The sequence below is a fragment of the Oncorhynchus masou genome, chromosome 27 (genome assembly GCF_036934945.1).
Source record: "Oncorhynchus masou masou isolate Uvic2021 chromosome 27, UVic_Omas_1.1, whole genome shotgun sequence".
In the NCBI taxonomy this organism is placed as follows: Eukaryota; Metazoa; Chordata; class Actinopteri; order Salmoniformes; family Salmonidae; genus Oncorhynchus; species Oncorhynchus masou.
In genome coordinates, this window is record NC_088238.1 from 970541 (window position 1) to 992853 (window position 22313).

Genomic DNA, 22313 nt, shown 5'->3' on the forward strand with positions numbered 1-22313 from the left:
GTTAGTCCCTCGGGGGTCACATCGGCCGTTAGTCCCTCGGGGGTCACATCTTGGGTCGGGTCACAGTGAACTGAAGACCCAGTGTAATGGAAACGATGTCCTTCAGACAAATCCATAACATGATCCATCTCATGGCAGAAGTCCACATCTCTATTCTGGGTAAACCTCCATGATTATGATTTGCTCTCCTGGGCCTGATCTATGGGCCAGTTTCCCCAGACAGAGTTTAAGCATTAGTCCTAAACTGATCATGTCAAATGGTAGATTCTCCGTTGAGTGTTCTCCTACAGCTGAGAAACCAGCCATATCCGTTCAGCGGTTCATAGGAGGTCCTCGTCAAGTGTTTAATTCTTCACGTGACCACCGGTGTCTTCGTCCCCAAATGGAGCCCCTATTCCTTCTCCGGGGAACACTACCTGAGCCAACCGAGTGCACCGTAAAAGGGGAATGGGGAACCGTTTGGGGACGTAGCCGATGCCCCATCTTACACAGCTTTTTGGCTTCCCCAGCAGAACATCAACCGTGTTCCTTTACAGTCGGAGCATGCTGCGTTTGGAAATTGACTTGAGGGGTGTCGGTCAACAACTTAAAAATTCATGTTGTGACGGGATTTATTTGATCATAAAAAAAATTTAAAAAATTAAAAAAGGGAAGTTGCTGTTTTTGCTTCTTCGATACGTCCCTCCCTCACAAAGAGACAGAAGCAGTTAAAACAACACGACATGGCTCTCCCGGTCTCAATAACGACAATTCAGAAAACGTCATTAACAAATGACTCAATAGTTTTACAGGCCTGCCTGTCTACAAAATAAACAAGGCAAAATTACATCGACAAAAGATAAGTTAAAAAACAGTTCCTTCAACACCCTGGAATGACCTCAGGACTACAGATAGACAGGTAGGACAGAAAGGACAGACCGATAGGCAGAAAGGACAGACCGATAGGCAGAAAGGATAGACCGATAGGCAGAAAGGATAGACCGATAGGCAGAAAGGTCAGACAGGCAGAAAGGTCAGACAGGCAGAAAGGACAGACAGGCAGAAAGGACAGATTGGCAGAAAGGACAGACAGGCAGAAAGGATAGACAGACAGGCAGAAAGGATAGACAGACAGGCAGAAAGGATAGACAGACAGGCAGAAAGGACAGACAGACAGGCAGAAAGGACAGACAGGCAGAAAGGACAGACAGGCAGAAAGGACAGACAGGCAGAAAGGATAGACAGACAGGCAGAAAGGATAGACAGACAGGCAGAAAGGATAGACAGACAGGCAGAAAGGACAGACAGGCAGAAAGGACAGACAGGCAGAAAGGACAGACAGGCAGAAAGGACAGACAGGCAGAAAGGACAGACAGGCAGAAAGGACAGACAGGCAGAAAGGACAGACAGGCAGAAAGGACAGATAGGCATAAAATCAGACACAGGTTCCACTTTAATCCCCACTCAAAAAACACAACTTGGGGAATAAGTTTCCCCCTTGGTACAGGTCTAGGATCAGCTTCCCCTACCCCAATCAGAACCAGAGGAATTCAAAAGTGACCCAAGAACACCGACTTTACCCAACCCCCCCTCCTAAAAAACCCCATTAAAATCACACTAGTCTTTCAGCAGTTAGGTAGCTGATAGCAGCCATCTTGTTCACAGGTGCAACGGGTGAACTGAGCTTCTGCTTCCTCTGTCTGTGATAAAAGCAATATTAAAGTCCACGACAAGAAGAGGAAGTCTCATTGGGAGGTTATCACATGCACTGCCCAGATAGCTATTCACCAACAGAATCAGAGATGTTGGGTGGGTGGGGCTTGATTGGATGAGTTGGGGGGTGGGGTTTGATTGGATGAGTTTGGGGGTAGGGTTTGATTGGATGAGTTGGGGGTAGGGTTTGATTGGATGAGTTGGGGGGTGGGGTTTGATTGGATGAGTTGGGGGGGGTGGGGTTTGATTGGATGAGTTGGGGGGTGGGGTTTGATTGGATGAGTTGGGGGGTAGGGTTTGATTGGATGAGTTGGGGGGCTGGGGTTTGATTGGATGAGTTGGGGGTGGGGTTTGATTGGATGAGTTGGGGGGGGTGGGGTTTGATTGGATGAGTTGGGGGGTGGGGTTTGATTGGATGAGTTGGGGGGTGGGGTTTGATTGGATGAGTTGGGGGGGGGTTGATTGGATGAGTTGGGGGGGGGTTGATTGGATGAGTTGGGTTGTGGGGTTTGATTGGATGAGTTGGGGGGGTGGGGTTTGATTGGATGAGTTGGGGGTGGGGTTTGATTGGATGGTGTTCTGGGAATGTAACCAAGCTGAGAGGAGGAGTCGTGTCTCGTTGAAGGAGAGCAGTCAAACTTGTAACAGCACAACGCAAATGTAAAACCTGGGACGACAGCAGCTGCGATCCAACATATAGACGAGAGCAGAACCCTACTCAATCATTCCCTTCTGACGGGAATATCGGGACGCAGCCCTGGTTCTTCCGTCCTTTAGACTCTGACCTTCAGCTAGAGGGAGTACCATTGTACGGTGTTCTTGTAAGCTTCCATTCTTCCTCGTACAAGCTCACTAGAAAAGTCCCCCCCCCCGCTGCCCCCTCCAAAATAAACCGGTCAGAGAGACTCTCCGTCCTCCACACCACTGTAAACTCTGTCCTAGAGGATTGTGATCGGGCTCTTTCCCCCCACCTCCCCCCTCAAAACATCAAGTCAAAACACCAAGTCTGAAGAGGCACTTGCGGCCATCTTAGATTCACACAGTTTCTTTTTCTAACAGACCGGTTGTTGTCCCTTCCAAACCAACGGTCCTCGGCTGATGTCAAAAAGGCTCTTTGTGGCGCTGACGTAGCGAGCGAAGTTCCCCACTTCTGGTTTTCAGGGGAAACGGAAGTTAGGTCGAACACGCTGTGTATCCCTGAAAAAAGCGGATGTTGGCGTTTTTCCGGTCAACTCCACATAAACTAATCAAAATGATCCAAACAAGGGGTTAACATGGAGTTCTGCTGTGAGCGAAACGACAAAGACAAGATCCCGGAGTCTGGAAAAAATGTGCGAAAGCATCCTTCATTGGAAAATGGACAGATCTGTGAGAGAGAGCGCTGAGGGGACAGTCTCAGAATCGCTGTCCGTTCAGTGAAGCTTGAGTCGAGCGTATTCGTGTGTGACCTATCACCGGGTAGGAATGCTTTGTAGTGACAGTAAAAACATCAACAATCTCGTCAACAAAAACAAGAAGAACAAAAAGCTCAGAACAGCACCCCCCCCCATATCCTTAAAATCCCAAAACAAACAAGAACTGGGGATTTTTTTCCTTCAAATAAATAAATTCTTTCAAGTCCTCTTCCCACAGGGTCAACTCCACCCCCCTGGGAAATCCAGCTTATCGGCGATTGGCTCAGACCTGGCCCCTTCATCTCGGGTAACCAATGAGCAGCCAGGAAAGAAGTGTGGTTTCCTGTGCCTGTAGCTCCGCCCTCTTCGTCATGGAGGGGAGTGAGAAGGCGTGTGCTGCCCAAACCCATCGACCTCTAACCTCTCTGGACCCCTAACCCCAATCCTGTCCTGGTGCTCTCAACAGTTATATTCCTCCTTCATCAGTCCTACAATCAAGAAGTGCTGTTCTCTCCTTTTACAGTTTTCTCTTCTTCCTCTGGTTTGGTTTCTTCAGTGTGTCTTCAATTTGTGTATCCGGTTGTGTGTCATTCAACTTTTCTTTTCCTTGGTTCTAAAATCAGATTTTGGTAATTTTCCCCCCGATGTGGTGACTCCCCAGCGGAGATCTCATCTGTAGAGCTCCTGAGACGTGGAGCGGAGAGAGGAAGAGGCTGTCTGTCTGTCTCTTCAGGTGTGGAAAGTAGAAAACAGCACGTTCTTTTGAGACTAGGATGTCGGTTTTTGGTTAAATGGATGAAGTAATCCACCGCAGGAACACAAGACTTGTTGAAGAGTGACGAGGGACGGACTGGCTGAACTGGTGGAATCTGGATCAGCATCTTATTTAAACGCTGAAAACTCCCCTGGAATGAAGAGCAGAGAGAGAAGATCAGGTTGGAAGAGAGGAGAGAGAGACAGCAGTACAGCGTGGAAGAGAGAGAGAGAGGAGAAACAGCAGTACAGCGTGGAAGAGAGAGAGGAGAGAGACAGCAGTACAGCGTGGAAGAGAGAGAGAGAGGAGAGACAGCAGTACAGCGTGGAGAGAGAGAGGAGAGAGAAGGCAGTACAGCGTGGAAGAGAGAGAGGAGAGAGACAGCAGTACAGCGTGGAAGAGAGAGAGGAGAGAGAAGGCAGTACAGCGTGGAAGAGAGAGAGGAGAGAGACAGCAGTACAGTGTGGAAGAGAGACAGCAGTACAGCGTGGAAGAGAGAGACAGCAGTACAGCGTGGAAGAGAGAGAGGAGAGAGACAGCAGTACAGCGTGGAAGAGAGAGACAGCAGTACAGTGTGGAAGAGAGAGACAGCAGTACAGCGTGGAAGAGAGAGAGGAGAGAGACAGCAGTACAGTGTGGAAGAGAGAGAGAGAGGAGAGAGACAGCAGTACAGCGTGGAAGAGAGAGAGAGAGGAGAGAGACAGCAGTACAGCGTGGAAGAGAGAGACAGCAGTACAGTGTGGAAGAGAGAGACAGCAGTACAGCGTGGAAGAGAGAGAGGAGAGAGACAGCAGTACAGCGTGGAAGAGAGAGAGAGGAGAGAGACAGCAGTACAGCGTGGAAGAGAGAGAGAGAGGAGAGAGACAGCAGTACAGCGTGGAAGAGAGAGAGGAGAGAGACAGCAGTACAGCATGGAAGAGAGAGAGAGGAGAGAGACAGCAGTACAGCGTGGAAGAGAGAGAGAGGAGAGACAGCAGTACAGCGTGGAAGAGAGAGAGAGGAGAGACAGCAGTACAGCGTGGAAGAGAGAGAGAGGAGACAGCAGTACAGCGTGGAAGAGAGAGAGAGAGGAGAGAGAAGGCAGTACAGCGTGGAAGAGAGAGAGAGGAGAGAGACAGCAGTACAGTGTGGAAGAGAGAGACAGCAGTACAGCGTGGAAGAGGGAGACAGCAGTACAGCGTGGAAGAGAGAGACAGCAGTACAGCGTGGAAGAGAGAGACAGCAGTACAGCGTGGAAGAGAGAGACAGCAGTACAGCGTGGAAGAGGGAGAGGAGAGAGACAGCAGTACAGCGTGGAAGAGAGAGAGAGAGGAGAGAGACAGCAGTACAGCGTGGAAGAGAGAGAGAGAGAGGAGAGAGCCAGCAGTACAGCGTGGAAGAGAGAGGAGAGAGACAGCAGTACAGCGTGGAAGAGAGAGGAGAGAGACAGCAGTACAGCGTGGAAGAGAGAGAGAGGAGAGAGACAGCAGTACAGCGTGGAAGAGAGAGAGGAGAGAGGAGAGAGAAGGCAGTACAGCGTGGAAGAGAGAGAGAGGAGAGACAGCAGTACAGTGTGGAAGAGAGAGACAGCAGTACAGCGTGGAAGAGAGAGACAGCAGTACAGCGTGGAAGAGAGAGAGGAGAGAGACAGCAGTACAGCGTGGAAGAGGGAGAGGAGAGAGACAGCAGTACAGCGTGGAAGAGAGAGAGAGGAGAGAGACAGCAGTACAGCGTGGAAGAGAGAGGAGAGAGACAGCAGTACAGCATGGAAGAGAGAGAGAGGAGAGAGACAGCAGTACAGCGTGGAAGAGAGAGAGAGGAGAGAGACAGCAGTACAGCGTGGAAGAGAGAGAGAGAGGAGAGACAGCAGTACAGCGTGGAAGAGAGAGAGAGAGAGAGGAGAGAGAAGGCAGTACAGTGTGGAAGAGAGAGAGAGGAGAGAGACAGCAGTACAGTGTGGAAGAGAGAGACAGCAGTACAGCGTGGAAAAGAGAGAGACAGCAGTACAGCGTGGAAGAGAGACAGCAGTACAGTGTGGAAGAGAGAGGCAGCAGTACAGCGTGGAAGAGAGAGACAGCAGTACAGCGTGGAAGAGAGAGAGGAGAGAGACAGCAGTATAGCGTGGAAGAGAGAGAGAGGAGAGAGACAGCAGTACAGCGTGGAAGAGAGAGAGGAGAGGAGAGAGACAGCAGTACAGCGTGGAAGAGAAAGAGGAGAGAGACAGCAGTACAGCGTGGAAGAGAAAGAGGAGAGAGACAGCAGTACAGCGTGGAAGAGAGAGAGGAGAGGAGAGAGACAGCAGTACAGCGTGGAAGAGAAAGAGGAGAGAGACAACAGTACAGCGTGGAAGAGAGAGAGGAGAGAGACAGCAGTACAACGTGGAAGAGAGAGGAGAGAGACAGCAGTACAGTGTGGAAGAGAGAGAGAGGAGAGAGACAGCAGTTCTGTTCTGATGTGCTAAATGAGTCTTATTGTGTCTATGTTACAATCCTATCTATTATTGCAACAGGCTAAATCACTGATCACAGAATGGTTACGTGAGCACATTTAAAATGGCAGTAACACTCTCTGTACATGGAGAAACTACAGGACCCCCAGCGCGTGTGTGGCCCCTCACCGTATCCCCCCTGTATCGGGGTTTTGGGGGAGGAGCAGGCGTACAGGCTGAAGTCCTCCGTCTGGAACCCAGCTCGGTTCAGTGAGGGTTCCGACGCGGAGCGGTGGATCTTGGGTAAAGAACGCGCCAGCAGCTCAATGGACGCCAGGATCTGACGGAGGAGGTCAGAGGTTAAAATAAAAATCACCACTCACAACATCAAAAGAAAACACAGGAGGTTAATAGGTCATCCCTAGCCAATCACCTCCTCGAATCACTCGTCTCAAATAGGAACAAAGCTGACAGCCAAGTCAGAGAATCTTAGATTGAGGCTGTCAGCAGATCCTCAGCTGGGCTTTCCAGCAGCTTTTAAAAACACAGTGAGACGTTAGTGTGAATGTATTTCTAGTACTCGGAGGCCACCTGGTGGTGGAAATAACACATTCTCCTTCATACATACAAGTTAAACAACTCCAAGGAGGGCTGGCTCGGTCCCCACACTGGTTACCAGCCTTAACCTCATGAGCAGGAAGAGGTTTCTGGTGAGGTGGATAGTCTTGGTGGGGTGGATAGTCTTGGTGGGGTGGATAGTCTTGGTGGGGTGGATAGTCTTGGTGGGGTGGATAGTCTTGGTGGGGTGGATAGTCTTGGTGGGGTGGATAGTCTTGGTCATTTTAAAACATTCAGCTCAACCCGTGGCATGTACAGTGAAGTGTTCTCCATCGTTACCTGGAGGAATAGGGGTCCCGTCTCCATAGTTACACGAAGCAATAGAGGTCCCGTCTCCATAGTTACCCGAGGGAATAGGGGTCCCGTCTCCATAGTCACCTGAGGGAATAGGGGTCCCGTCTCCATAATCACCAGAGGGAATAGGGGTCCCGTCTCCATAGTTACCTGAGGGAATAGGGGTCCCGTCCTCCATAGTTACCTGAGGGAATAGGGGTCCCGTCTCCGTCGTTACCTGAGGGAATAGGGGTCCCGTCCTCCATCGTTACCTGAGGGAATAGGGGTCCCGTCCTCCATCGTTACCTGAGGGAATAGGGGTCCCGTTCTCGTCATTACCTGAGGGAATAGGGGTCCCGTCTCCGTCGTTACCTGAGGGAATAGGGGTCCCGTCCTCCATCGTTACCTGAGGGAATAGGGGTCCCGTCCTCCATAGTTACCTGAGGGAATAGGGGTCCCGTCCTCCATCATTACCTGAGGGAATAGGGGTCCCGTCTCCATAGTTACCTGAGGGAATAGGGGTCCCGTCTCCATAGTTACCTGAGGGAATAGGGGTCCCGTCTCCATAGTTACCTGAGGGAATAGGGGTCCCGTCTCCATAGTTACCTGAGGGAATAGGGGTCCCGTCTCCATAGTTACCTGAGGGAATAGGGGTCCCGTCTCCATAGTTACCTGAGGGAATAGGGGTCCCGTCTCCATAGTTACCTGAGGGAATAGGGGTCCCGTCTCCATAGTTACCTGAGGGAATAGGGGTCCCGTCTCCATAGTTACCTGAGGGAATAGGGGTCCCGTCTCCATAGTTACCTGAGGGAATAGGGGTCCCGTCTCCATAGTTACCTGAGGGAATAGGGGTCCCGTCTCCATAGTTACCTGAGGGAATAGGGGTCCCGTCCTCCATAGTTACCTGAGGGAATAGGGGTCCCGTCCTCCATAGTTACCTGAGGGAATAGGGGTCCCGTCCTCCATAGTTACCTGAGGGAATAGGGGTCCCGTCCTCCATAGTTACCTGAGGGAATAGGGGTCCCGTCCTCCATAGTTACCTGAGGGAATAGGGGTCCCGTCCTCCATAGTTACCTGAGGGAATAGGGGTCCCGTCCTCCATAGTTACCTGACGGAATAGGGGTCCCGTCCTCCATCGTTACCTGAGGGAATAGGGGTCCCGTCGTTACCTGAGGGAATAGGGGTCCCGTCGTTACCTGAGGGAATAGGGGTCCCGTCTCCATCGTTACCTGAGGGAATAGGGGTCACGTCCTCCATCGTTACCTGAGGGAATAGGGGTCCCGTCTCCATCGTTACCTGAGGGAATAGGGGTCCCGTCCTCCATCGTTACCTGAGGGAATAGGGGTCCCGTCCTCCATAGTTACCTGAGGGAATAGGGGTCCCGTCCTCCATAGTTACCTGAGGGAATAGGGGTCCCATCTCCATCGTTACCTGAGGGAATAGGGGTCCCGTCCTCCATCGTTACCTGAGGGAATAGGGGTCCCGTCTCCATCGTTACCTGAGGGAATAGGGGTCACGTCCTCCATCGTTACCTGAGGGAATAGGGGTCCCGTCTCCATCGTTACCTGAGGGAATAGGGGTCCCGTCCTCCATCGTTACCTGAGGGAATAGGGGTCCCGTCCTCCATAGTTACCTGAGGGAATAGGGGTCCCGTCCTCCATAGTTACCTGAGGGAATAGGGGTCCCATCTCCATCGTTACCTGAGGGAATAGGGGTCCCGTCCTCCATCGTTACCTGAGGGAATAGGGGTCCCGTCTCCATAGTTACCTGAGGGAATAGGGGTCCCGTCCTCCATAGTTACCTGAGGGAATAGGGGTCCCATCTCCATCGTTACCTGAGGGAATAGGGGTTCCGTCTCCATCGTTACCTGAGGGAATAGGGGTCCCGTCTCCGTCGTTACCTGAGGGAATAGTGGTCCCGTCGTTACCTGAGGGAATAGGGGTCCCGTCCTCCATCGTTACCTGAGGGAATAGGGGTCCCGTCCTGCATCATTACCTGAGGGAATAGGGGTCCCGTCTCCATAGTTACCTGAGGGAATAGGGGTCACGTACTCCATCGTTACCTGAGGGAATAGGGTCCCGTCTCCATAGTTACCTGAGGGAATAGGGGTCACGTCCTCCATCGTTACCTGAGGGAATAGGGGTCCCGTCCTCCATCGTTACCTGAGGGAATAGGGGTCCCGTCATCGTCGTTACCTGAGGGAATAGGGGTCCCGTCTCCATAGTTACCTGAGGGAATAGGGGTCCCGTCCTCCATCGTTACCTGAGGGAATAGGGGTCCCGTCTCCATCGTTACCTGAGGGAATAGGGGTCCCGTCCTCCATCATTACCTGAGGGAATAGGGGTCCCGTCTCCATCGTTACCTGAAGGAATAGGGGTCCCGTCCTCCATAGTTACCTGAGGGAATAGGGGTTCCATCTCCATAGTTACCTGAGGGAATAGGGGTCGTTCCTCTCTCTTCTTCTTCATACAGTCAGCCATCAGCCTCCTCATGGCTTTAGGACAGTTGGAGCGCACCTTACTGAGGTCAGGAGACAGGTATCCCCGACCCACCATGAAGATTATCTAGAGGGGAGAGGTGGAGGGTTAGAGGTCAGGAGACAGGTATCCCCGACCCACCATGAAGATTATCTAGAGGGGAGAGGTAGAGGGTTAGAGGTCAGAGGTCAGGAGACAGGTATCCCCGACCCACCATGAAGATTATCTAGAGGGGAGAGGTAGAGGGTTAGAGGTCAGGAGACAGGTATCCCCGACCCACCATGCAGATTATCTAGAGGAGAGAGGTAGAGGGTTAGAGGTCAGAGGTCAGGAGACAGGTATCCCCGACCCACCATGCAGATTATCTAGAGGGGAGAGGTAGAGGGTTAGAGGTCAGGAGACAGGTATCCCCGACCCACCATGAAGATTATCTAGAGGGGAGAGGTAGAGGGTTAGAGGTCAGAGGTCAGGAGACAGGTATCCCGACCCACCATGAAGATTATCTAGAGGGGGAGAGGTAGAGGGTTAGAGGTCAGGAGACAGGTATCCCGACCCACCATGCAGATTATCTAGAGGAGAGAGGTAGAGGGTTAGAGGTCAGAGGTCAGGAGACAGGTATCCCCGACCCACCATGCAGATTATCTAGAGGGGAGAGGTAGAGGGTTAGAGGTCAGGAGACAGGTATCCCCGACCCACCATGAAGATTATCTAGAGGGGAGAGGTAGAGGGTTAGAGGTCAGAGGTCAGGAGACAGGTATCCCCGACCCACCATGAAGATTATCTAGAGGAGAGAGGTAGAGGGTTAGAGGTCAGAGGTCAGGAGACAGGTAGGCCCGACCCACCATGCAGATTATCTAGAGGAGAGAGGTGGAGGGTTAGAGGTCAGAGGTCAGGAGACAGGTATCCCCGACCCACCATGAAGATTATCTAGAGGAGAGAGGTAGAGGGTTAGAGGTCAGAGGTCAGGAGACAGGTATACCCGACCCACCATGAAGATTATCTAGAGGAGAGAGGTAGAGGGTTAGAGGTCAGAGGTCAGGAGACAGGTATCCCCGACCCACCATGAAGATTATCTAGAGGAGAGAGGTACAGGGTCAGAGGTCAGAGGTAGGAGACCTTGCTCAGGTAGGACAGGACCCCAGACATCAACTCCTAGAGAACATTATAAATGTATATTAAACAGGAGAGATATCTACCTGGTCTCTGTTATTGATGTTGGAGTAGGGCAAGGCCCCAGACATCAACTCATAGAGAACTATCCCGAAGGCGTAGACGTCAGACTGGAAGCTGTAAGGGTTCTTATCCTGCAGACGGATGACCTCTGGGGCCTACAGGCAGACGGGGGGAGAGCAGAGTCACACGGTTTACCAAGATATACAGCCTTCATTGGGCAGGGTCGGGATCAATTACAGTCAAGTGAAGAAGTACACTGACAATTTGTAAAAAAAAAATTTTTACCTTTATTTAACCAGGCAAGTCAGTTAAGAACAAATTCTTATTTTCAATGACGGCCTAAGAACAGTGGGTTAACTGCCTTGTTCAGGGGCAGAACGACAGATTTGTACCTTGTCAGCTCAGGGGTTTGAACTTGCAACCTTCCGGTTACTAGTCCATCGCTAGTAGTCCATTGCTCTAACCACTAGGCTACCCTGCCCCAGTAGATTACACATTCTAATAACGTAGATTACACATTCTGAAAACGTAGATTACATTCTGATAACGTAGATTACATTCTAATAACGTAGATTACACATTCTGATAACGTAGATTACACATTCTGATAACGTAGATTACACATTCTGATAACGTAGATTACACATTCTGACAACGTAGATTACATTCTGATAACGTAGATTACATTCTGATAACGTAGATTACACATTCTAATAACGTAGATTACACATTCTAATAACGTAGATTACACATTCTGATAACGTAGATTACATTCTGATAACGTAGATTACATTCTAATAACGTAGATTACACATTCTGATAACGTAGATTACACATTCTGACAACGTAGATTACATTCTGACAACGTAGATTACATTCTGATAACGTAGATTACACATTTTGACAACGTAGATTACATTCTGATAACGTAGATTACATTCTAATAACGTAGATTACACATTCTGATAACGTAGATTACACATTCTGATAATGTAGATTACACATTCTGATAACGTAGATTACACATTCTGATAACGTAGATTACACATTCTGATAACGTAGATTACATTCTAATAATGTTGAATAATGTCGATTGAATTCTAACGTAGATTACACATTCTGATAACGTAGATTACATTCTGATAACGTAGATTACACATTCTAATAACGTAGATTACACATTCTGATAACGTAGATTACACATTCTGATAACGTAGATTACATTCTGATAACGTAGATTACATTCTGATAACGTAGATTACACATTCTAATAAAGTAGATTACACATTCTAATAACGTAGATTACACATTCTGATAACGTAGATTACACATTCTGATAACGTAGATTACATTCTAATAATGTTGAATAATGTCGATTGAATTCTAACGTAGATTACACATTCTGATAACGTAGATTACATTCTGATAACGTAGATTACACATTCTAATAACGTAGATTACACATTCTGATAACGTAGATTACATTCTGATAACGTAGATTACACATTCTGCTAACGTAGATTACATTCTAATAATGTTGAATAATGTCGGTTGAATTCTAACGTAGATTACACATTCTGATAACGTAGATTACACATTCTAATAACGTAGATTACACATTCTGATAAAGTAGATTACATTCTAATAATGTTGAATAATGTCGGTTGAATAATGTCGATTGAATTCTAACGTAGATTACATTCTGATAACGTAGATTACACATTCTGACAACGTAGATTACATTCCAATAATGTTAAATAATGTCGGTTGAATAATGTCGATTGAATTCTCACGTAGATTACATTCTGATAGCGTAGATTACACATTCTGATAACGTAGATTACATTCTGATAACGTAGATTACACATTCTGACAACGTAGATTACATTCTGATAACGTAGATTACATTCTGATAACGTAGATTACACATTCTAATAACGTAGATTACACATTCTGATAACGTAGATTACACATTCTGATAACGTAGATTACATTCTGATAACGTAGATTACATTCTGATAACGTAGATTACACATTCTAATAAAGTAGATTACACATTCTAATAACGTAGATTACACATTCTGATAACGTAGATTACACATTCTGATAACGTAGATTACATTCTAATAATGTTGAATAATGTCGATTGAATTCTAACGTAGATTACACATTCTGATAACGTAGATTACATTCTGATAACGTAGATTACACATTCTAATAACGTAGATTACACATTCTGATAATGTAGATTACACATTCTGATAACGTAGATTACATTCTGATAACGTAGATTACACATTCTGATAACGTAGATTACATTCTAATAATGTTGAATAATGTCGGTTGAATTCTAACGTAGATTACACATTCTGATAACGTAGATTACACATTCTAATAACGTAGATTACACATTCTGATAACGTAGATTACACATTCTGATAAAGTAGATCACATTCTAATAATGTTGAATAATGTCGGTTGAATAATGTCGATTGAATTCTAACGTAGATTACATTCTGATAACGTATTTTACACATTCTGACAACGTAGATTACATTCCAATAATGTTAAATAATGTCGGTTGAATAATGTCGATTGAATTCTCACGTAGATTACATTCTGATAGCGTAGATTACACATTCTGATAACGTAGATTACATTCTGATAACGTAGATTACACATTCTGACAACGTAGATTACATTCTGATAACGTAGATTACATTCTGATAACGTAGATTACACATTCTAATAAAGTAGATTACACATTCTAATAACGTAGATTACACATTCTGATAACGTAGATTACACATTCTGATAACGTAGATTACATTCTAATAATGTTGAATAATGTCGATTGAATTCTAACGTAGATTACACATTCTGATAACGTAGATTACACATTCTAATAACGTAGATTACACATTCTGATAATGTAGATTACACATTCTGATAACGTAGATTACATTCTGATAACGTAGATTACACATTCTGATAACGTAGATTACATTCTAATAATGTTGAATAATGTCGGTTGAATTCTAACGTAGATTACACATTCTGATAACGTAGATTACACATTCTAATAACGTAGATTACACATTCTGATAACGTAGATTACACATTCTGATAAAGTAGATTACATTCTAATAGTTGAATAATGTCGGTTGAATAATGTCGATTGAATTCTAACGTAGATTACATTCTGATAGCGTAGATTACACATTCTGATAACGTAGATTACATTCTAATAATGTTGAATAATGTCGGTTGAATAATGTCGATTGAATTCTAACGTAGATTACATTCTGATAACGTATTTTACACATTCTGACAACGTAGATTACATTCCAATAATGTTAAATAATGTCGGTTGAATAATGTCGATTGAATTCTCACGTAGATTACATTCTGATAGCGTAGATTACACATTCTGATAACGTAGATTACATTCTGATAACGTAGATTACACATTCTGACAACGTAGATTACATTCTGATAACGTAGATTACATTCTGATAACGTAGATTACACATTCTAATAAAGTAGATTACACATTCTAATAACGTAGATTACACATTCTGATAACGTAGATTACACATTCTGATAACGTAGATTACATTCTAATAATGTTGAATAATGTCGATTGAATTCTAACGTAGATTACACATTCTGATAACGTAGATTACACATTCTAATAACGTAGATTACACATTCTGATAATGTAGATTACACATTCTGATAACGTAGATTACATTCTGATAACGTAGATTACACATTCTGATAACGTAGATTACATTCTAATAATGTTGAATAATGTCGGTTGAATTCTAACGTAGATTACACATTCTGATAACGTAGATTACACATTCTAATAACGTAGATTACACATTCTGATAACGTAGATTACACATTCTGATAAAGTAGATTACATTCTAATAGTTGAATAATGTCGGTTGAATAATGTCGATTGAATTCTAACGTAGATTACATTCTGATAACGTAGATTACACATTCTGACAACGTAGATTACATTCCAATAATGTTAAATAATGTCGGTTGAATAATGTCGATTGAATTCTAACGTAGATTACACAATCTAATAACGTAGATTACACATTCTAATAACGTAGATTACATTCTGATAACGTAGATTACACATTCTGATAACGTAGATTACACATTCTGATACCATAGATTACATTCTGAAAACATAGATTAATGTGGTTAGAGCGTTGGGTCAGTTACCAGCAGGTAGTAATAACGTAGATTAATTTGGTTAGAGTGTTGGGCCAGTAACCGTAAGGAATCCCCGAGCTGGTAAAGAAATCTGGTAAAGAAATCTGTTTTTCTGCCCCTGAGCAAGGCAGTTAACCCACTGTTCCCCGGGCACTGAGCAAGGCAGTTTACCTTGCTCAGGGCCCGGGGAACAGTGGGTTAACTGCCTTGCTCAGGGCCTGGGGAACAGTGGGTTAACTACCTCGTTCAGGGCCTGGGGAACAGTGGGTTAACTACCTTGCTCAGGGCCCGGGGAACAGTGGGGAGCAAGGGCCCGGGGAACAGTGGGTTGTTAACCCACTGTTCCCCGGGCCCTGAGCAAGGCAGTTAACCCACTGTTCCCCAGGCGCCGAAGACGTGGATGTTGACTAAGGCAGCCCCGCCCCACCTCTCTGATTCATAGGGTTAAATGAACAGGGTGGGGGGTGGGGTATGAACAGGATGTTGACTAAGGCAGCCCCCCCAGCACCTCTCTGATTCAGAGGGTTAAATGAACAGGGTGGGGGGTGGGGTATGAACAGGATGTTGACTAAGGCAGCCCCCCCCACCTCTCTGATTCTGAGGGTTAAATGAACAGGGTGGGGGTGGGGTATGAACAGGATGTTGACTAAGGCAGCCCCCAGCACCTCTCTGATTCATAGGGTTAAATGAACAGGGTGGGGGTGGGGTATGAACAGGATGTTGACTAAGGCAGCCCCCCCCCACCTCTCTGATTCAGAGGGTTAAATGAACAGGGTGGGGGGTGGGGTATGAACAGGATGTTGACTAAGGCAGCCCCCCCACCTCTCTGATTCAGAGGGTTAAATGAACAGGGTGGGGGGTGGGGTATGAACAGGATGTTGACTAAGGCAGCCCCCCCCCCCACCTCTTTGATTCAGAGGGTTAAATGAGGAAGACACACTTCAGTTGGACAACTGACTAGGTATCCCCCTTTCCCTAGATTGAATTCTAATAATGTAGATTGAATTCTAATTATGTAGAATAATGTAGATTGAATTCTAATAATGTAGATTGAATTCTAATAATGTAGATTGAATTCTAGTAATGTAGATTGAATTCTAGTAATGTAGAATAATGTAGATTGAATTCTCTTGCAGGTTGTTTAGTCTATTCAGGTTCTCCTCTTAATCCCTGCAGTAACACTCACCATCCACAGGATGGAGCCAGAGAGCTGTTCAAACTGGTGGGAGCCGCTCCAGCGTGACTTCACTGTGGCCAGGCCGAAGTCTCCTATCTTCACGGTGAGGTCCTCGTGTAGGAAGATGTCTGGGAGGAGAGGGGTTAAGGAACAGAAAGCTAAGGAAGCTCAGTCTGGGGCGAGGGGGAGCGGGGGAACTCAGTCTGGGGCGAGGGGGAGCGGGGGAACTCAGTCTGGGGCGAGGGGGAGCGGGGGGAACTCAGTCTGGGGCGAGGGGAACTCAGTCTGGGGCGAGGGGAGCGGGAGGAACTCAGTATGGGGCGAGGGGAACTCAGTCTGGGGCGAGGGGGAGCGGGGGAACTCAGTCTGGGGCGAGGGGAGCGGGAGAACTCAGTCTGGGGCGGGGGGAGCGGGAGAACTCAGTCTGGGGAGGGGGAGAACTCAGTCTGGGGCGAGGGGGAGAACTCAGTCTGGGGCGAGGGGGAGCGGGAGAACTCAGTCTGGGGAGGGGAGAACTCAGTCTGGGGCGGGGAGAACTCAGTCTGGGGCGAGGGGGAGCGGGAGAACTCAGTATGGGGCGAGGGGAACTCAGTCTGGGGCGAGGGGGAGCGGGGGGAACTCAGTCTGGGGCGAGGGGGAGCGGGGGAACTCAGTCTGGGGCGAGGGGAGCGGGAGAACTCAGTCTGGGGCGAGGGGAGCGGGAGAACTCAGTCTGGGGCGAGGGGAGCGGGGGAACTCAGTCTGGGGCGAGGGGGAGCGGGAGAACTCAGTCTGGGGCGAGGGGAGCGGGGGAACTCAGTCTGGGGCGAGGGGGAGCGGGAGAACTCAGTCTGGGGCGAGGGGAACTCAGTCTGGGGCGAGGGGAGCGGGGGGAACTCAGTCTGGGGCGAGGGGGAGCGGGAGAACTCAGTCTGGGGCGGGGGAGCGGGAGAACTCAGTCTGGGGAGGGGGAGAACTCAGTCTGGGGCGAGGGGGAGAACTCAGTCTGGGGCGAGGGGGAGCGGGAGAACTCAGTCTGGGGAGTGGGGAGAACTCAGTCTGGGGCGAGGGGAGCGGGAGGAACTCAGTCTGGGGAGGGGGAGAACTCAGTCTGGGGCGAGGGGGAGAACTCAGTCTGGGGCGAGGGGGAGCGGGAGAACTCAGTCTGGGGCGGGGGGGAACTCAGTCTGGGGCGAGGGGAGCGGGAGGAACTCAGTCTGGGGCGAGGGCGAGCGGGAGGAACTCAGTCTGGGGGCGAGGGGGAGCGGGAGGAACTCAGTCTGGGGCGAGGGGAGCGGGAGGAACTCAGTCTGGGGCGAGGGCGGCGGGAGGAACTCAGTCTGGGGGCGAGGGGAGCGGGAGGAACTCAGTCTGGGGCGAGGGGGAGAACTCAGTCTGCGGCGAGGGGGAACTCAGTCTGGGGCGAGGGGGAGAACTCAGTCTGGGGCGAGGGGGAACTCAGTCTGGGGCGAGGGGGAGCGGGGGGAACTCAGTCTGGGGCGAGGGGGAGCGGGCGGAACTCAGTCTGGGGCGAGTGGGAGAACTCAGTCTGGGGCGAGCGGGAGGAACTCAGTCTGGGGCGAGGGGGAGCGGGGGAACTCAGTCTGGGGGGGGGGGAACTCAGTCTGGGGCGGTCTGGGGCGGGGAGAACTCAGTCTGGGGCGAGCGGGAGCGGGAGAACTCAATCTGGGGTGAGGGGGAGCGGGAGAACTCAGTCTGGGGCGAGGGGAGCGGGAGAACTCAGTCTGGGGTGAGGGGGAGCGGGGGAACTCAGTCTGGGGCGAGGGGGAGCGGGGGAACTCAGTCTGGGGCGAGGGGAGCGGGGGGAACTCAGTCTGGGGGCGAGGGGGAGCGGGGGGGGAACTCAGTCTGGGGCGAGGGGAGCGGGGGAACTCAGTCTGGGGCGGGGGGAGCGGGAGAACTCAGTCTGGGGCGGGGGAGAACTCAGTCTGGGGCGAGGGGGAGAACTCAGTCTGGGGCGAGGGGAGCGGGAGGAACTCAGTCTGGGGAGGGGGAGAACTCAGTCTGGAGCGGGGGGGAACTCAGTCTGGGGCGAGGGGAGCGGGAGGAACTCAGTCTGGGGCGAGGGCGAGTGGGAGGAACTCAGTCTGGGGCGAGGGGAGAACTCAGTCTGGGGCGAGGGGAACTCAGTCTGGGGCGAGGGGGAACTCAGTCTGGGGCGAGGGGAGCGGGGGAACTCAGTCTGGGGCGGGGGACCTCAGTCTGGGGCGAGGGGAACTCAGTCTGGGGCGAGGGGGAGCGGGAGGAACTCAGTCTGGGGCGAGGGCGAGCGGGAGGAACTCAGTCTGGGGCGAGGGGGAGAACTCAGTCTGGGGCGAGGGGGAACTCAGTCTGGGGCGAGGGGGGCGGGAGGAACTCAGTCTGGGGCGAGGGCGGCGGGAGGAACTCAGTCTGGGGCGAGGGCGGCGGGAGGAACTCAGTCTGGGGCGAGGGGAGAACTCAGTCTGGGGCGAGGGGGAGAACTCAGTCTGGGGCGAGGGGGAGCGGGGAGAACTCAGTCTGGGGCGAGGGGGAACTCAGTCTGGGGCGAGGGGGAGCGGGAGGAACTCAGTCTGGGGCGAGTGGGAGAACTCAGTCTGGGGCGAGGGGAGGAACTCAGTCTGGGGCGGTCTGGGGCGAGGGGAGAACTCAGTCTGGGGCGAGGGGAGAACTCAGTCTGGGGCGAGGGGGAGAACTCAGTCTGGGGGCGAGGGGAGCGGGGGAACTCAGTCTGGGGCGGGGGAACTGAGTCTGGGGCGGTCTGGGGCGAGGGGAGAACTCAGTCTGGGGCGGCGGGAGGAACTCAGTCTGGGGCGAGCGGGAGGAACTCAGTCTGGGGCGAGTGGGAGCGGGGGAACTCAGTCTGGGGCGAGCGGGGGAACTCAGTCTGGGGCGGGGGAGCGGGAGAACTCAGTCTGGGGCGAGCGGGAGGAACTCAGTCTGGGGCGAGGGGGGAACTCAGTCTGGGGCGAGGGGGAGAACTCAGTCTGGGGCGAGGGGGAGAACTCAGTCTGGGGCGAGGGGAGCGGGGGAACTCAGTCTGGGGCGAGGGGGAACTCAGTCTGGGGCGAGGGGAGCGGGAGAACTCAGTCTGGGGCGGCGGGAGGAACTCAGTCTGGGGCGAGGGGGAACTCAGTCTGGGGCGAGGGGGAGAACTCAGTCTGGGGCGAGGGGGAACTCAGTCTGGGGCGGGGGAACTCAGTCTGGGGGGCGAGGGGAGAACTCAGTCTGGGGTGGGGGAGAACTCAGTCTGGGGCGAGGGGGAGAACTCAGTCTGGGGCGAGGGGAGCGGGGGAACTCAGTCTGGGGCGAGGGGGAGCGGGGGAACTCAGTCTGGGGCGAGGGGGAGAACTCAATCTGGGGCGGCGGGGGAACTCAGTCTGGCGAGGGGGGACTCAGTCTGGCGAGGGGGGACTCAGTCTGGCGAGGGGGGAACTCAGTCTGGGGAGGGGGGGACTCAGTCTGGGGAGGGGGGGACTCAGTCTGGGGAGGGGGGACTCAGTCTGGGGAGGGGGGACTCAGTCTGGGGAGGGGGGACTCAGTCTGGGGAGGGGAACTCAGTCTGGGGAGGGGGAACTCAGTCTGGGGAGGGGAACTCAGTCTGGGGAGGGCGAGGGGGAACTCAGTCTGGGGAGGGCGAGGGGGACCTCAGTCTGGGGAGGGCGAGGGGGGACCTCAGTCTGGGGAGGGCGAGGGGGAACTCAGTCTGGGGAGGGCGAGGGGGGAACTCAGTCTGGGGAGGGCGAGGGGGAACTCAGTCTGGGGAGGGCGAGGGGGACCTCAGTCTGGGGAGGGCGAGGGGGACCTCAGTCTGGGGAGGGCGAGGGGGAACTCAGTCTGGGGAGGGCGAGGGGGACCTCAGTCTGGGGAGGGCGAGGGGGGAACTCAGTCTGGGGAGGGCGAGGGGGACCTCAGTCTGGGGAGGGCGAGGGGGACCTCAGTCTGGGGAGGGCGAGGGGGGAACTCAGTCTGGGGAGGGCGAGGGGGGGGACCTCAGTCTGGGGAGGGCGAGGGGGGAACTCAGTCTGGGGAGGGCGAGGGGGACCTCAGTCTGGGGAGGGCGAGGGGGAACTCAGTCTGGGGAGGGCGAGGGGGGAACTCAGTCTGGGGAGGGCGAGGGGGGACCTCAGTCTGGGGAGGGCGAGGGGGAACTCAGTCTGGGGAGGGCGAGGGGGGACCTCAGTCTGGGGAGGGCGAGGGGGGGGAACTCAGTCTGGGGAGGAGAAGGGGACCTCAGTCTGGGGAGGGCGAGGGGGACCTCAGTCTGGGGAGGGCGAGGGGGGAACTCAGTCTGGGGAGGAGAAGGGGACCTCAGTCTGGGGAGGGCGAGGGGGGGACCTCAGTCTGGGGAGGGCGAGGGGGGGACCTCAGTCTGGGGAGGAGAAGGGGACCTCAGTCCGGGGGAGATTCCTGTAGGACCAAACAGCTTTAAAAACAGAGAACCATGGATGTATCTGCTGGTAGCTGTCCATGCCAATTCATCAACTAACACCCTTGCCTTTCTTGCACCGACACTGGTCTTGGTCTCACCTCGTTCACCTGAAGATGGAGGCACTAACTGTAGGTCCCTCTGAATAACAGCGTCCTGCTAAATGACTACCATGTAAAAACAGATCTGAACACAAAGACTATGTCCTATCGATGACATGTTGATGAGGTGACACAGCGGAGAGAGGTGATTATGACTGCCTTCCTTACAGAATGTGTCAAAGGTCAGACAGACTGTGAAAGGTGCTTCTTGGGGAAAAGGTGAAAGGTCAGGGGTCAGAGAGGATACTGTTGCTCTTCAGGTCTCTGTGGATGATGGATTTGGCGTGCAGGTAACTAGGGAGGAAAACCACAACAATCCCAGGTTAGTTAGTAATCAATGAACACTGGTACACTAGACATATTTAGAGTCCCAGGTTAAGCCTCTCCTAACCTCCACTGTACCAGTCTGTCTGTGTTAAGCCTCTCCTAACCTCCACTGTACCAGTCTGTCTGTGTTAAGCCTCTCCTAACCTCCACTGTACCAGTCTGTCTGTGTTAAGCCTCTCCTAACCTCCACTGTACCAGTCTGTCTGTGTTAAGCCTCTCCTAACCTCCACTGTACCAGTCTGTCTGTGTTAAGCCTCTCCTAACCTCCACTGTACCAGTCTGTCTGTGTTAAGCCTCTCCTAACCTCCACTGTACCAGTCTGTCTGTGTTAAGACTCTCCTAACCTCCACTGTACCAGTCTGTCAGTGTTAAGCCTCTCCTAACCTCCACTGTACCAGTCTGTCTGTGTTAAGCCTCTCCTAACCTCCACTGTACCAGTCTGTCTGTGTTAAGCCTCTCCTAACCTCCACTGTACCAGTCTGTCTGTGTTAAGCCTCTCCTAACCTCCACTGTACCAGTCTGTGAGTGTTAAGTCTCTCCTAACCTCCACTGTACCAGTCTGTGCGTGTTAAGTCTCTCCTAACCTCCACTGTACCAGTCTGTGAGTGTTAAGTCTCTCCTAACCTCCACTGTACCAGTCTGTGAGTGTTAAGCCTCTCCTAACCTCCACTGTACCAGTCTGTGAGTGTTAAGTCTCTCCTAACCTCCACCGTAGCAGAGTTGTGAGTTCTGCAGGTACCTACAGCAGTTCAGAGGCTGACTCATTTAAATGCAGCACTATCTGCTGTGTTGTGTTGGCCAGAGACTGAGCACATTAATGCCTTATGAGTCAGAAAAGGGAAAGTAGGAGTGTCCGCGTAGGGGACGAGGGCGTGAACCAGGAGAGTCAGCGTAGGGGACGAGGGCGTGAACCAGGAGAGTCAGCGTAGGGGACGAGGGCGTCAACCAGGAGAGTCAGCGTAGGGGACGAGGGCGTGAACCAGGAGAGTCAGCGTAGGGGACGAGGGCGTGAACCAGGAGAGTCAGCGTAGCGGACGAGGGCGTGAACCAGGAGAGTCAGCGTAGGGGGCGAGGGCGTGAACCAGGAGAGTCAGCGTAGGGGACGAGGGCGTCAACCAGGAGAGTCAGCGTAGCGGACGAGGGCGTGAACCAGGAGAGTCAGCGTAGGGGACGAGGGCGCGAACCAGGAGAGTCAGCGTAGGGGACGAGGGCGTGAACCAGGAGAGTCAGCGTAGGGGACGAGGGCGTGAACCAGGAGAGTCAGCGTAGGGGACGA

The 22313-nt window shown here is 51.3% G+C and overlaps 1 protein-coding gene across 2 annotated transcripts in view; it reads right to left on the reverse strand.

Annotated features, from left to right (window-relative positions):
* Window positions 1-2165: 2165 nt before the first annotated feature.
* LOC135515549 (serine/threonine-protein kinase B-raf-like) overlaps window positions 2166-22313 on the reverse strand; it is a 61823-nt gene continuing 41675 nt past the window's right edge. Inside the window, exons 14-19 of one of the 2 annotated variants that reach the window (XM_064939166.1) lie at window positions 20958-21004; window positions 16211-16329; window positions 10812-10943; window positions 9568-9702; window positions 6437-6587; window positions 2166-3991 (exon numbers count right to left, since the gene is read on the reverse strand). In XM_064939166.1, coding sequence (XP_064795238.1) covers window positions 3969-3991; window positions 6437-6587; window positions 9568-9702; window positions 10812-10943; window positions 16211-16329; window positions 20958-21004 — 607 coding nt within the window. In that variant the 3' untranslated portion in view covers window positions 2166-3968. The remainder of the gene's footprint in view (window positions 3992-6436; window positions 6588-9567; window positions 9703-10811; window positions 10944-16210; window positions 16330-20957; window positions 21005-22313) is intronic. The other variant, XM_064939167.1, reaches the window with a different exon arrangement.